The sequence below is a fragment of the Trichosurus vulpecula genome, chromosome 2 (assembly GCF_011100635.1).
Source record: "Trichosurus vulpecula isolate mTriVul1 chromosome 2, mTriVul1.pri, whole genome shotgun sequence".
Taxonomy (NCBI): domain Eukaryota; kingdom Metazoa; phylum Chordata; class Mammalia; order Diprotodontia; family Phalangeridae; genus Trichosurus; species Trichosurus vulpecula.
The window spans coordinates 40,617,914-40,633,260 of NC_050574.1; the positions used below are offsets into that span (position 1 = coordinate 40,617,914).

Sequence of the window (15,347 nt, forward strand, 5' to 3'; positions counted from 1 at the left end):
TCCTTTGAAGCATTGGGGACCAATTTCTTCTAGCCCTTCCAGTATGGGAAGGAGCCATCATGCTCCTCTCTCCTTGGCCTGACTTTCCTTCCTGACCCAGAGGGACAAGGTTTGTTTCAGCTATAGTGTGGCACTCAAAGTTAAGGGAAACTCTAGGCTGGGCAGAATCTCCTCTTGTGATTCTCTATGACTCCCCTTTAGAAAGGTATTTGAAGAAGAAGAAAAGATGGGTTGGCTATGTGTCCAGAACAAGGGATAACAGATAGATGGCCTATGAACCCAATGGGTAGCCACAAGAAGCCAAGAAAACTAAATGAAGGCTCCTGCCTTGGGGAGAATGTGGGCAGGAGGTATGCACGGGCTTCAATCTAACTGTGGGAGGGACTGCACACTAAAGAGAGATTTGTGGGGAGGGAAGACAAGGGGGTGCTTAGCACCTGGGAGACATCAAGGTAGTGGAGGTGGAGGCCTCCAGGTAAATGGGCCCTATAATCATAGAGTCACATAACAGAGCTGGGACTGAAAGGGACTTGAGAGGTCTCATCATTCCTCATTTGACAATTTGACCAGAGGATTGTAGATTCTGGGCTGGAAGGGGCCTCAGAGGCCATCCAGCCCAACCCTTTACTTTACGGGTAAAGACACTAAAGCCCAGGGAAGTCAGTGTCCTTGAACAAGGTCATCCGCAAGCAGTAAGCTTCAGAGGTGGTGGGATCTGAACCCAGGCCCACTAGCTCTCAAGCCAGGGCTTACTCCATAACATCATGCTCCAAGCAGGTGTCTTCCCATGGCTTCTACCCCACCCCTTGCCTTTCCCCTCTAGGGTGAGAGCTGCCCCTCACCTACATCCTGTCTTCAGTTCTCCACACTGGGGACCCAGATGGATGGTAGGAATATTTTAATAATAAATTAAATTATAACTTAGTAATAATAATTACAAAAATAAAAATATGATGACATCTGGGTGAGGAAGAGTCAGGGACTGGAGTGAGTCTCTCAGCTGTATATCCTTCATTCTTGAAGAGGACCAAAATGACATCACGATGTCAGGGTCAAGATATAGTGTGTCCCCGATGTGGCTGATCAGACCAATATGAGCCCAGAATGCTCTAGCACAGGCTGGACACAAATAGTTCATGTAAACAGCTCAAGTGGATTCTGTAAATTTGCGCATCTCAAGTTTCTTTTGACCCACTTCAATTCTGCTTTTCTCATACAGCACAGTGCCTTCTTCCAAAGTTCTTCAGAGAGACCTTGAGAGTATCCTTGTATCGCTTCTTCTGACCACCCCTGTGTGAATTCTCTAAGAAAAAGTCTTTTGGGAAAGCCCATTGGAGCTGCAGTCTCTGCAGTAGAGGTTGAGTACTTGGAAGTTTAGTTCAAGAAAGGACCTCAGTGTCTGGTATCTTATCCTTCCAGGATCTTCCTAAGATAATTCAAACGGAGCCATTCAATTTCCTGGCATGACGTTGGTTTACTGTCAAGTTATCAAGACAATGAGGTCAGCACAACAGCTCTTGGTAGTCAGTCTAATACCTCTTATCTTCCACACTTTCCTTTGGAGCTTCCCAAACACTGAGCTAGGCTCTGGCACTGCGTGTGTCAACCTCATTATCAATGTGTATATCCGAGGAAAGAACACTACCAAGGTAAGTGAATTTATCCACAGCATTCAAAATTTCTCCGTTAGCTGTAGCTAAAGGTTCCACATATGGATGGTCTGGTGCTGGCTGATGGAGCACCTGTGTTTTCTTGGTGTTGTTAGGCCAAAATTAGCACAAGCAGCAGAAAATGGATCCATACTTTGTTGCATCTCAGCCTCAGAGGCTGCACTGAGTGCGCAATCATCTGTGAACAAAAAGTCAAGCACCAACTCTCCTTCCACTTTAGTCTTGGCTTGTAGCCTTTTCAAGTTAAATAATTTACTTCCAGTGCGGCGGCTGACCTTGATGCCATGGTCATCCTCGTTGAAGATGTCTGACAACATGGCTGAAAACAAGGTGTGTTCCAGGTGAACAAATGTTGATTAAATGTATTTGTCACTTTGGGGCGTCTAGATAAGGATCCTGAAACTGGCTGCATGGAATCCTTACTCTCTCCAGCAAGGCTCTGTCATATAATGGAGATCTGGAGCCAGAAGGCTTCGTTTGATTCTTGGCCCTGACACATATTAACTATGTGACCTCTGGAAAGTTCCTCTTTCTCTCTCTGCCTCAATTCCCTCTTCTGTCAGAGGGGCCTCAGAATACTTGGCCTGCTTGACCTCCAGGGAATCAGGATAGGGAGGGAACAACAAAATTCTCTTTTTTCCCCTGGCTTAAGGTTTGCCAGATTTCTGTTCTCCCATCTTTGAGAATAAGGTTGGCCCCACTCCCTGCTTTGGGACATGGAGAGTTCTTTAGCCTGGGGAGGTGCCATCATCATTATGAATACTTAGCAAATGAAAGGCTGGGAACCTAACTCTGGAGCTGGCAGGGGCCCCCAGAGTCTAGGACCTAGACCAGGGCTGTTCAAAATGCGGCCTGCAGCTGCATGAGGCCCACAGTGAGATTTATGTGGCCAGCATAGAAATTTACATAAATGCTTTAGTAAACTAAGCCAAGTTACCACAGAGCTCTCACTAAAATGGCAAATCAAAATATATTGTCTATTGTTTCAATATAAACCTAAGGTTGGATAGCCCTGACCTAGACCATCATTTTACAAAAGGGAAAAGTGAGGCCCACACAGAGGTGAACTGACTTGCTCAGTGTCACATGGCTTATCCTGAGGGAGGATTTGAACCCAGGTCTTCCTGGCTCCAGGTCTAGTGCACTATCCAGTACAATGCGTTGTCTCTCCATTTAGGAGAGAAGAGAAGAATGAATTGTTTTAAGAGTTGGAAATGACTATACGGAGCATTTAGTTGAGAACCGGGGCAGCTCCTGGTACATAGAGCAGGAACTTAATAAATGCTTGTGGAGTGACCCCTTCTTTCTTTTGGATGGGGAGCTGAGGCCAGGAGAGAAGAAGGCTCTTGTCCATGGTCCCGTCCAAGGGTGGGCAAGGGCCACGAGTCAAGGGCCCGATGCCTATGTCTGAGCTCTTCCCAGCAAGCGTCAGTAGGGGCCAGTGGAGCCTTGTGGGCAGGGATGTCAGGGTACAGATGATCCTTGTCTGGCCTGAGGAGATTCTGGGGGCCCGGGAGGGTACGTCACTGGGGCAGAACCTATCTACCATTTTGGTTGATGTCATCTGCCATGCTATTCTTGGTCAGCCCGGGTTGACTGGTAGTGCAGGGCACTGTGGCGTAGGAGACTTCCTGAAAAAAGCAACATGGCGTCGTTCATTTATGGGGCTCTTGGCCCTGCCCCCCAATGGGGGTCCTTTGTAGTCCCATAGCCCACAAAGCATCAAGGGCTCCCAGGGGTCACATCCCCACCCCCCAGCACATACACACAGAGACACATACATATATGCACACACAACATACATACACACACATGCATACACACCTACACACCCACACATGCATACATACATGCACACAAATACACACATACACACATGCACACACATACACACATATGCACATGCACACACATATCCATGCATATATACACACATACATGCATACACACATACACCCCCTCCCCCACACGTGCATACACACAAACACATGCTTACACACATACATACCTATACACACATACACCCATACACACATACATACCCACACATATACACATACACATGCATACACACATACACACACATACACATGAGCTTTTGACTGACTGCTGAAGGGGAGTTATGTGGTAATTACTTTCTATATATGAACATCCCTTGGCTTGGTCCTCTCCTTCCCTGAACCACTCAACTCACAACTTCCCTGCCCTGGGCCTGGGGCTGCAGCCAGACTCTCTGCAGAGTCCCCTCTGCCCTTTCCTGCATCAAGGGAGAAAAAGCAGCTCCTTCTTACCATATTAGGTGAATAGTTCTTGTGGCTTTGACCTGGAGGAACAGAGGCAGTTGTGAATACGTGACTGTTTAGTTCAGAGGGCAGAACATTGGCTTGGGAGTCAGGAGACTTGGCTAGGTTCTCCTGCCAGCTCTGCCATTGACAAATGACACTGGGCAAATCCAGGGAGGGGGGTTGAGTAAGTGATCTTTAAGGCCCCTCCCAGCTCTGACATTCACTGTTCCAAGTCCCCTCCCACCTCTGACATTCCCTGTTCCAAGTCCCCTCCCACCTCTGACATTCCCTGTTCCAAGTCCCCTCCCACCTCTGACATTCCTTGTTCCAAGTGCCCTCCCAGTCCTGACATTTCCTGTTCTAAGCACCTTCCCAGCTCTGACATTCCCTGTTCTAAGGGCCCTCCCAGCCCTGATATTCCCTGTTCCAAGTCCCATCCCACCTCTGACATTCCCTGTTCTAAGGTCCCTCCCACCTCTGACATTCCCTGTTCCAAGTCCCCTCCCACCTCTGACATTCCCTGTTCTAAGGGCCCCTCCCACCTCTGACATTCCTTGTTCCAAGTGCCCTCCCAGCTCTGACATTCCCTGTTCTAAGTACCCTCCCACCTCTGACATTCCCTCTTCTAAGGCCCCTCCCACCTCTGACATTCCTTGTTCTAAGGACCCTCCTACCTCTGACATTCCCTGTTCTAAGCTCCCTCTCAGCTCTGACATTCCCTGTTCTAAGGTCCCTCTCAGCTCTGACATTCCCTGTTCTAAGGTCCCTCCCACCTCTGACATTCCCTGTTCTAAGGTCCCTCTCAGCTCTGACATTCCCTGTTCCAAGTCCTCTCCCACCTCTGACATTCCCTGTTCTAAGGCCCCTCCCACCTCTGACATTCCCTGTTCTAAGGCCCCTCCCACCTCTGACATTCCTTGTTCCAAGTGCCCTCCCAGCTCTGACATTCCCTGTTCTAAGTACCCTCCCACCTCTGACATTCCCTGTTCTAAGGCCCCTCTCAGCTCTGACATTCCCTGTTCTAAGGCCCCTCCCACCTCTGACATTCTCTGTTCTAAGGCCCCTCCCAGCCCTGACATTTCCTGTTCTAAGCTCCCTCTCAGCTCTGACATTCCCTGTTCTAAGGCCCCTCTCACCTCTGACATTCCCTGTTCTAAGGACCCTCCCACCTCTGACATTCCCTGTTCTAAGGTCCCTCCCACCTCTGACATTCCCTGTTCTAAGGCCCCTCCCAGCCCTGACATTTCCTGTTCTAAGCTCCCTCTCAGCTCTGACATTCCCTGTTCTAAGGCCCCTCTCACCTCTGACATTCCCTGTTCTAAGGACCCTTCCACCTCTGACATTCCCTGTTCTAAGGTCCCTCCCACCTCTGACATTCCCTAAGTCCCCTCCCAGCCCTGACATTTCCTGTTCTAAGCTCCCTCTCAGCTCTGACATTCCCTGTTCTAAGGCCCCTCTCACCTCTGACATTCCCTGTTCTAAGGACCCTCCCACCTCTGACATTCCCTGTTCTAAGGTCCCTCCCACCTCTGACATTCCCTAAGGGCCCTCCCAGCTCTTCACATTCTCTATGCTCAGGCTCCTCTTGTCCTTGTCCCCCTAGGTGTTCCCTCAGCTTAGGAGTCACGGAAAGAAGAATGAGTGTGACCTCAGGAGACCTCGGTTTGAATCATAGTCTGGCTACTTGCTAATTATTTGACTTTGGGTGTCACTGAAACTCCCCAAGTCTCAGTTTCATCATTTGTAAAATGAGGAACTTGGCTTCCAAGGTTCCTTCTTGTTCTTGATCTCGGCCATCCCACATGCTAGCAATGCCTGTGGACCCCTGGTGAGAGTCCCTGGCACCCCTCTGAGTATCAGTTTCAAGCTCTGTAAATTGGGGAGAACAGTTCCGGGAGGGTGTGGAAAGGCTCTTTGAGCACCAGAGAAGGGGAGTTTGTTTACAGTGGCCTCACCTGGCATTTCAGGGTGTGGTTCCTGGATGGGCTGACATTCCATACAACTCCTTCACACAGCAGATTTCACCTCAGTTTATCTGATGGTCTCTGCTCCCCCTCCCCCCACCCCCACCAGCTATGTACCTCAGCCTGCCCCTCCCTTCCTGCTTTACCTGGCCTGGTTTCCTTGCTGCCTTCATGACCTCCATGAGGGGCCTGAGGATCCCCAGTCCTGACCTACCCCATCCCCAGTTCTCTTCTCAGGATTCAGCTATACTTGCCACACCCTCCTCGGGGCTTTGGTTTCAGGAACCATGGGCAGCTGGGCTAAACCCTGAGAAAGGCACTTTCTGGGGAGGGACTGGGTGACTCACCAGGGCACCTTCTGGTGAGCAAGCAATATCCCAGGAACATAATTACAATCACGCCCACCACGACGGCCACCGAGATGCCCACCACTTGTCCTACAGAATCCTTGGCAGCAGGTGCCTCTGGAAGAGAAGGAAGGGGGCGTGGGTCAGTCCCTCAACATTCTAGGTTTCTATTTCCTCCTCTCTAAAATGAACGGGCTGGATCACATGGCCTCTGAGGTCCGTTCTAGCTTGGTATCTGTGATTTTATGATTCTATGTACTGTGGCCCAGTCCCTGAAGGAAGACCTTCTGAATCGCATTTCCCCCTTCTGTAAAATGGGTGAGAATCATCTTAATCTCTGTCGGTTTGGGAGGGGAATGTGCTGGGTACGTGTGGTTCCACAGCACTGCTGAGTGTCTCCAGGGGGATGTGGGTTCCCCAGAGTCCCAGGAATTCCCCATCTGGCTTCGGAGGATCTCCCCCACCCACTTCCCCTGGGTTGCCCCCTCACCTTTGACATGGATGGTTCGGTTAGCCCATCCTGTGCCCACAGCATTAGTGACTTCGCAGATGAAGGTGGTGTTGACTGACCAGTCCACAGAGCGGATGATGAGCTTAGAGCCATTAGACACAGCTGTCGGAGGGAGGGAGCCAGAAGCCCTGAGGGAGAGAACCCTGACGTCAGACCTTTCATCCGCCCCCATCTGCCTCAGAGACCCAGGAATGCAGCACCAAGCTTCTGTGCCTTTGGAGAACCCGCTGTATTGCTGCCCCCAGCCTGGAGTAGTGAGGAGAGTGCTGCGTCTGGGCTCAGACTATGTCTATTTGCTATTCTTCTGACTGTGGGCAGATCCTCAGTTTCCTGCTCCACAAAGTGGAGTAAATGTGTATAAACTAGGTGGTGGGATCATAGACTTAGAGCTGGAGGTAACCACAGCGGTCCTCAAAGTCAACGACTTTGTGTTCCAGATGAGCAAACTGAGGCCCAGAGAGGTTGCCTGACATCCCACAAATAGTAAAACCAAGAGTCACGATTTGAACCTACTGCCCCTGACTCCAAATCCATTGCTCTCCCTGGTGTCTCTTAGATTATTGCTAAAATCCTTTCCAGGTCTAAATTCCATGATCTTTCCCCCCTACTTAGGAACCCAGGTGTGCCATCAGGGTCTCAGACAGCTGACCCCACCACCCCGTCACCCCAGTGCCCAGCCCAGCTGGGGACCCAGGTGTCCAGCTGTCCAGCCCCCAGGACTCACACGCTCCAGTTATAGGCCGTGGGCTTGGGGTAGCTTTGAGCATCACAGTTCAGGGAGGCTTCCTTTTGCCCAACATACCAGTCTTCATCATAGCTTGATACGGAGACCTCAGGGGAGTCTGGGAAGAGAGAGAGAGGAAGATGAGGGAGCCCTCGGGGAAGTGGGAGGGAGGCCAGTCCTCCAGATAGAGGGGCAGGAAGTTGTGGTTCTAGAATTGTATGGTCACAGGGACCCAGATCTGGAACCAGAAGGGACCTCAGAGGTTATATGGCCCAATTCCCTCATTTTACAGATAGGGAGACTGAGGCTCGCTGAACCACTCTGCTTCCCCTACAATCACATTTAATGGTAGCCAACATTCATGTGGCATTTTAAGAATTGCCAGACCCTTGACATTTTTCTTATCATTTGAGATCCCAGCAACCCTGGGAGGCCAGGCCCATCTGTACTGCCCATCTAATGCTCCAGTGGGCCTCTGACTTCATCCTTGCCGATTAATAATAATAATAAAAAACATGTTAATAATTAACACTTAAATATGGTTTTAAAGTTGGCGAGGCACTATCTCTTTGGATGTTCAAAACAGCCGTGTGAGATGGGTGCTATTATGATCTCCATTTACAGGAGAGAAAGCTGTGGGCCAGAGCGATTCAAATTCCCAGGGTCACATATCCTGGAAGTATCTGAGGCAGGATTTGAACTCAGGTTTAGCATGACTCCAGGTGCACCCTTCTCTCCACAGCACTAGCTCCCTGCCCATCCAGACCACTGTCCTGGGACCCTTTTGTCTGTGTCCTCTACCATGTTCAGCTGCCGTGGGTCTGTCTAAGGTGCCCAGGGCTCTTGCTTTCCTTCTCTGATGTGGCAGTCATGGGTGGGTGGTCCATCAGTTAGCCCTTCATCTCACAGCGTGACCAGACTCCTGGTATTACGGGCAAGGAAGCCGAAGCAAGCCTCAGAGACGATGTCTGAGTCTGAGGTTTTCCTGGGTTGGAGTCCCATTTTCTTCCCTCTGCCCCCTCAGTTTACCACCAACAAATCTGGACTTTTCCTTCCTTGCTGGAGGAGGGCACTTACCTCATCCCTGGCTTTGTTCTTTCTGGCCTCAGTCCCAAGGCCTTCCCCTCGGATTCCCAAGGGAGCGTGGTAAACCACAGAAATTACATTTCTGAAAACCCATGCCCAGCCCTTTAAAGGGAGGGGGAGGGGGCTCAGGGCTATATTCTCACTTCCTACAAATTCCCCAGGCTCTTTCCAAAGCCCAGAAGGCAAACCTACAAAGACATTATCATGTTTCTGGCTGGGCCGTTCAGAAAGAGAGATGACTAATACTAGCAAGGGGTGGGGGTGAGGGGCCTGAGGGCCTGGGTTTGAATGCCAGCTCTGTGACTTATTCACTGAATGGCCTTGGACAGCCAGGTGACATGGAGGAAAAAGCACTGGACCTAGAGTCAGGAAGACCTGAGTTCAAATCCAGCCTCAGACACATGATAGCTGTGATACCCTGGGCCAGTCATATACCCCAAGTTTGCCTCAGTTTCCTCATCTGTCAAACGGGGATAATAACTGTACCTCCCTTCCAGACTTGCTGTAAACATCAAATGAGATGAAAACAAAACCTACCACCTTCAAGGCGTCTCCAGGAACTTTGGCTGGAGGAGACGTGCAGAGGAGCAGGGTGCACGGGAATCTAGGGGAACTCCTAGGTTCTAGGCCCTTTTTACTTGCTCAAAGGGCCAGGCCTAGGGCTTGGTATGGATAGTGCTTGGGTCAAGCAGGAATAAGTGTGGGTGACTCACCAGGGAAGTGGGTGTCATTTGGTGTAGACAATGTCTAGAGGCATTAGGCTGGCCCTGAACTTAGGAAGACCTGGGTTCAAGCCCTGCCTCTGACCCTGACATGCTGTGTGGCCATGGGTAAGTCATTTCCCTAGTTTCTTCATTTGGGGTTTTGCAAAACTTCAAGTTTTCCATGAGTACCAGTTATCATTAGGTGGTTATTATGGGAGAGAGTATCTGGGGAGATCACTGTACACAGTGTCTGAGCCTTAAGGTTCTGAACTTGGGCTCCATGAACTTGGGAACATTGGATAATGGGGGTTCCTTTGTTCTCCAAGTTATTTACTTATGCATTTAAGCACATCATTCTGGGAATGGTCCACAGGCTTTACCAGACTGCCAAAAGTAGCCAGAAAACACACACACACACACACACACACACACACACACACGCACAGATACGCCCACCCACCTACACACACATAAACACACATACAAGCACATACACACAAACACATACACACAAACAGACACACCCTCCCACATAAACACAAACACACACACATAAACACACACATAGATACCCACATACAAGCACATACATACCCACACCCACATATTACATACACCCCCCCATAAACACACATGTACACCAACACCCCCCCACAAATACACACACACACAAACACACATGCACACCCCCCCCCACAAACACATACACTCCCCCACATAAACACACATGCACACACACACCAACATCCCCCCCACCAACACATACACACACACACAAACATATATACCCTCCTACATAAACACAAATGCACACACCCACCCACACATACATAAACACACATGCACACACATACCCCCTCACAAACACACACATACCAACATGTACACACACAAACACATGTGCATACACATGTATATACACACCCACATAAACACACATGCACACACAAAGATGGAAAGGCTCTGGTCTAGGGCAAGCTGGTGTAGATGGTGTTTTGGGGGTCACTGTGAACAAAAATTTGAGAATATCGCCATAGACAATATTTAGAGGAGGACCCAGTGTTTCTAGTGCACCAGAGGATCAGCTTGGACAGTTCCTGGGGGAGTCTGTGTAGGCAGACACTGACCTGGAGGCAGTCACTGATGGTGTCTAGAGAGCTGAAGCATATGGGATTTAGGGTGTGTGTCAGTGTAGATGGTACCCATAGGCAGCTGGCACAGATTCTGTCCAAGGCAGGGAAAATCAATATAGACAGTGCCCCAAATCAGTATAGACAGCAGGAGCTGGTGCAGTGTGTGTGTGTGTGTGTGTGTGTGTGTGTGTGTGTGTGTGTGTGTGTGTGTGAATCAGTGTAGATGCTGCTTGGGAAATGTTGAGGGGACGGTCAGTGTGGACCACTGAAGGGAAACTGGTTAGACAGTGTATTTGATGCCGGTGGGAGCAAGTGTAGGCCACCCCTAGGGGAGCTGGTGTAGATAGTCTTGGGGCTCACAATTTAAACAGTGTTGGTGGGGGGAGGGGGTCACTTACATCTCACGACCAGGGTGACGGGCAGCTGGGCAGGCATCCTAAGGGTCTCATGCTCCACCTTACAAATGACCTTCTTCTTGTTCATTTGGGCTGTAGGAATGAGAGTCAGGTGGCTGGTGACAGTGAAGGTGTTGGAGGCTGGTCCTGCTGTCCTGGTCTCATTGGTCTGGACAGCTAGTGGAGAGGACCAGTAGATTTGAGCAGGTGGGCGTCCACCACTGGAGACACAGGTGGCCATGGTCATGGGGGTTGGGCCCAAGGTCACCTCATGGGCCTTCGCATGGTTCTTAGGCTCAGCTGAGGGAGAGATGAAAAGATGAATCAGTCAAGAGATGTGAGGCTTGGGGATGAGTCAACCCCTTTCTTTGGGTTTCAGTTTCCACACCCATAAAATGGGGAAGTGGGACTAGTGCTCTTCCAACCCTAAGAGTCTTCTTCACCTATGTTCTTAAGTTCCAGCTAGTCCAAACAGTCTATGTTCTATGTTCTAGCATTCTAAGTTCTAAGGGCCCTTCTCTATTCCAGTCTATGGTCTATGCTCTAGGAGACAATCCCCCCCACTCTGATGTTCAGTGTTCTATGTCCTAAAATCCCCCCCAACTTGGAACATTCTTTATTCTAAGGTTCCTCTCAACACTGTCATTTTGCATTCTAAGGTCCCTCTCAACTCTGAAGTTTTACGTTCTAAAATACCTTCTAGCTCTGACAGTCCATGTCCCATGTTCTAAGTTTCTACCTCATTCTGAAATGAATATAAGCAAGAGGAGAAGATTGGCCTTGACAGCTTTTAAGTCCCCTTCAGCTCTAGGTTTGGGGTCTTAGGGTATCTTGAGAGGTCAATGGGAGAGATCTTTGGGGAGCCTTCTCCAGGACCTGGGCATCCTCTAGCCTTGATTCTTCTCTCAGAGTCCTAGGTGATTGCCTTCCAGGGGCCCCAGGGTCCCACTTGCTTCCTGTCTCTCCTTTCCTGGGCTCTCACTTACCCAGCACTCTAAGCCACATGGTGCCTTTGCTGTTCCCCCCAGGGAAGGTGGCAAACTCGCAGGTATAATTGGCCTCGTCCTCTGCCCTCAGATCCCGGATGACCAGGGTGGCATCCTGGAACTCTGAACCCAGACCCTGGCTCTGGGAGACGAATGCCAGGCGTTCTTCACCAGGCCCTGTGCTGGGGAAACCGGCACCATGGGTTGGGTGGAAGACGGCTATGCTCCTGCTGCCGCTGGTCTGGTCACGGCGTAGCCATGTCACCTGGGACACCTGGACTTTGACTTCCCCAGGCACCAGGTGGCATGGGAGCTGCACCTCTGCCCCCAGGAGACCATGGACCACTGAAGATACATTCACTTGCACGATTTGAGGTGCTGAGCAGGAGAAGAGAGAGAAGTATATTAGGGGCTGAGATTGGCATTGGTCAGGGTGGGGTAGGGACGGGGGAGGGGAGAGGGGCCAGGGGCCAAAATGGTGGAGAGAAGACACAATTTTGAGGTCCTCCCTGGCTCTAGTGTTCCATGTTCTAAGGTCCCTCCCAGTTCCCCATTCCAGGTTCTGAGGTTCCTCCCAACACTGCCTTTCCATGTTCTAAGGTCCCACCTAGTTCTGACATTCTATGTTCTAAGGTCCCACCTAGTTCTGACATTTTATGTTCTAAGCTCTCACGTTCCCCTTAGTTCTGATATCCTGTGTATCAAGGTCTCCTCCAGCTTTGACATTATCTCTTCTGTGTCCTGAGGGCCTGTGGCATCCTATGGTAGGTAGTTAATGGCAGGGACACTGGGGAGGATAGAATGCTGGGGAAGGGGGTCCAATGGGGGTTATCAAGACATGGGGGGGGGTCAGAGAGAGAGAGGAGAAGAGCTGGTGTAGACTTGGGGGGGCAGGATTCAAATAGGAATAGGGAGGTCCTGAGGGGGGAGTTGGGGTGATCGAGGCTCAAGAGAGAAGATTGTGCTGGTCTGGAGTTGTCTGGGAAGTGGGGAGATGAGAGAGAAGTTCCTCTGGGCCCTCCACCCTGAAAGGAGAGAGCATTAAATGAAGAGGCTGAACCATACCGCCCCTGGGGACCCTTCTCCTAGGTCTGTGATCTTAAGAATGATGGGCCTGAGAGATGAAGACCACGTGAGCATTCCTGGGGTGAGGGGTGGGTGCCTATGTCTGTGGGGTCAGGATCCTTAGGTCTGCCTTGTGGAGGGACCAGGTTGGGGGGTGGGGAGGGACTGTCCCAGCAGAGAGGGTGAGTCAGGGGTGAGCTAAAACAGGTCACTTCCCAGTTCACACATTTTCTCACCAGGTTATTCTTGGAAAGTGAAACTGATTCCGAAACTCTGCCTTGCTGGAAATTTTCCCTTTCCCAGACCTAGGAGCCTTGCTTCCCTGAAGTAGGACAGGAGGGCTCGGGGGTGAGTGTGTCTCATCTCTCTTCTCCCGGGAAGCATCCTGGGGGGCTGGGGTGGGGTGGATGTGGGAGGGGATCTGGCCACTCTCTCCTCCTGCTGCTTTAAGGGTCTGCTGAGGTGGGGGGAGCAGATGGTGTGGTTGGGTGGGGTGGGGCTGGGGGATCAGGGCCGTGGGTTGGGCTAGTTGACCTCTGTGTCCCCCGGGGTTTCCTGACTTACCGGCTCCCAGGTGCGGAGGAAGCAGCAGCAGCAGCAGCAGCCTGGGGAGGGTCAGGCAGCTGGCCTGGGCCATCAGGGTCTCTGGTGACCCCCACCAAGTCTCCGGTCAATGGCCGTCTGTCCCGGGCTGGAAGTCACGCTAGACTCTCGGTCCTTTCTCCTCCCCTCTGCCTCCAGGCTCCACCCCAGGGAATTCCTCTGACAGTTCAGGAAGCCCCGCCTCTCTCTGACTCTGGTGTTCTCCACCTGTCCGTCTCCCTCTTTCTGTCTACTCTTCCCAGCTCTTTCTGAGAATCAGAGCATTTCAGAACCTGTAAAGACCTCTGAGGAGACGCTTGGGTCCAAATCTCACCTCAGATAGTACCTCTTTGGACGAGTCGCCTTACTTGTCTATGCCTCGATCTCATTATCTGTAAAATGGAGGTTGGAGAGACCAGCTGGTGTCTGAGGTCCTATCCAGCTCTAAATGTGGAATCCTTTGGTCTGTTTCTGCCTCCAATCCCATGCAAGAATCCCCGGTACAATTTCCTGACAGATGGTTCCAGCCAAACCTCTGGTGACAGAGAGTCCGCTGGCTCCCGGGATAGCCTGCTTCACTTTTTAACAGCTCTGACTAGAAAAATGCCCCTTGTGATGAGCTGGGAATCTCCTTTTATGGCTTTCTGACCCACTTTGCTCCTCGTTCTGCCCCCCGGGGCTGCTGGGACAGTAAGTCAGTTTGGTTTATGGTTCCCCGTGAGCCACAGATAGGGGTTTCCCCCTAGACATTTCCAGGGGTGCTGGAGCAAAAAGAGGAAATGTTTTACGTTTTTTTTTTGTTCCCTGGAGTCCCAGTCGTCAGAGCCAGGGACAACAAGAGGAAGTTACAGTAGGCAGATTTAGTATCTTTATAAGGAAACAACTTACTTTGAGAGCACTTTAAAGTTTGCAAGACACATTCTTTCGGTATCCTGTGAGGCAGATATTATTTTAATCCCATTTTATAGATAAGGAAACAGGCCCAGAGAGGTTAAGTAATTTACTCAAGGTAACACAGCTAAGAACAGGTCATATTTCAGCAGTGTTGGAGGGTCTGCAAAGCATTTTATACCCAACCCCTTTGTAAGCCCTGTGAAGCAGGCATGGTCATCCCTATATTACAGATGAGCAAACAGAGGGTCAGAGTCTAAGTGACTTGACCAGGGTCATGCAGCTAATAAGGGTTTTGTGGAGGTGCATTTGAATGGAAATCTCCTAAGTACAGATCCAAAGCCATCTCTCCTGTGTTTAAGCACCATGGTAGAGGGAGAAAAGCATTGGTTTTGAAGTCAGAGGACCTTGGGTTCAAATCTCACCACTATCACCTGTGTGATGTCTTTGGGTCTCAGTTTCCTTAGCTTCTGAGGTCTCTGCCCCAGAGAGGCAGCTGGTTGTGCTGGGCCCAGATTCAAGAAGACCTCAGTTCAAATCCAGCTTCAGATACTTTCTAGCTATGTGACCTTGAGCAAGTCACTTAACCAAACAGGAAAATGGGTACAATAACAGGGTCATTGTGAGGCTCAAATGAGACATTTTTTTAAAAGCACTTGACACATAGTAGGTGCCTAATAAATGCTTATTACCTTCTTCTTCCCTTCCCTTCCGGTTCTCAATCTATGACCATGGTTTGCTGCTCATTTCTAGCAATGACAGTTGCCCCAAAGTGGAAAATCTGTCCTCTGGAGGTAGAGAACTCCCCATCACTAGAGGTTTTCAAGGGGGCAAACTATATACTTACTTGAAGGAGACGTCTTAGAGGGGACTAATGACTAATAATAATTGTGATACCTGATGCAAAAGTGCCAAGCACTTTCCAGATGTTAGCTCTCTTGGGTCTCATAACAGTTCTGTATGGGGAGGATCTCCAGGTTTTGTCACCTCCATTTTTACAGATG

The 15,347-nt window shown here is 50.2% G+C and overlaps 1 protein-coding gene across 2 annotated transcripts; it reads right to left on the reverse strand.

The window, feature by feature from the left end:
* Nucleotides 1-883: 883 nt before the first annotated feature.
* LOC118836038 (nectin-2-like) lies at nt 884-13,603 on the reverse strand. Of its 2 annotated transcripts, XM_036743384.1 has the most exons (8): nt 13,435-13,603; nt 11,806-12,183; nt 10,823-11,119; nt 7,502-7,619; nt 6,757-6,905; nt 6,267-6,383; nt 3,962-3,993; nt 884-3,301 (listed from the first exon to the last, which is right to left on the reverse strand). In XM_036743384.1, exons 1-8 carry the CDS (start codon nt 13,505-13,507, stop codon nt 3,209-3,211), a joined length of 1,257 nt encoding a protein of 418 aa, XP_036599279.1. In that variant the 5' UTR covers nt 13,508-13,603; the 3' UTR covers nt 884-3,208. The 2 variants fall into 2 exon arrangements, with proteins under 2 accessions (XP_036599279.1, XP_036599278.1); XM_036743383.1 differs by lacking the exon at nt 884-3,301 and having other exon boundaries at nt 3,705-3,993; nt 13,435-13,583.
* Nucleotides 13,604-15,347: the final 1,744 nt, after the last annotated feature.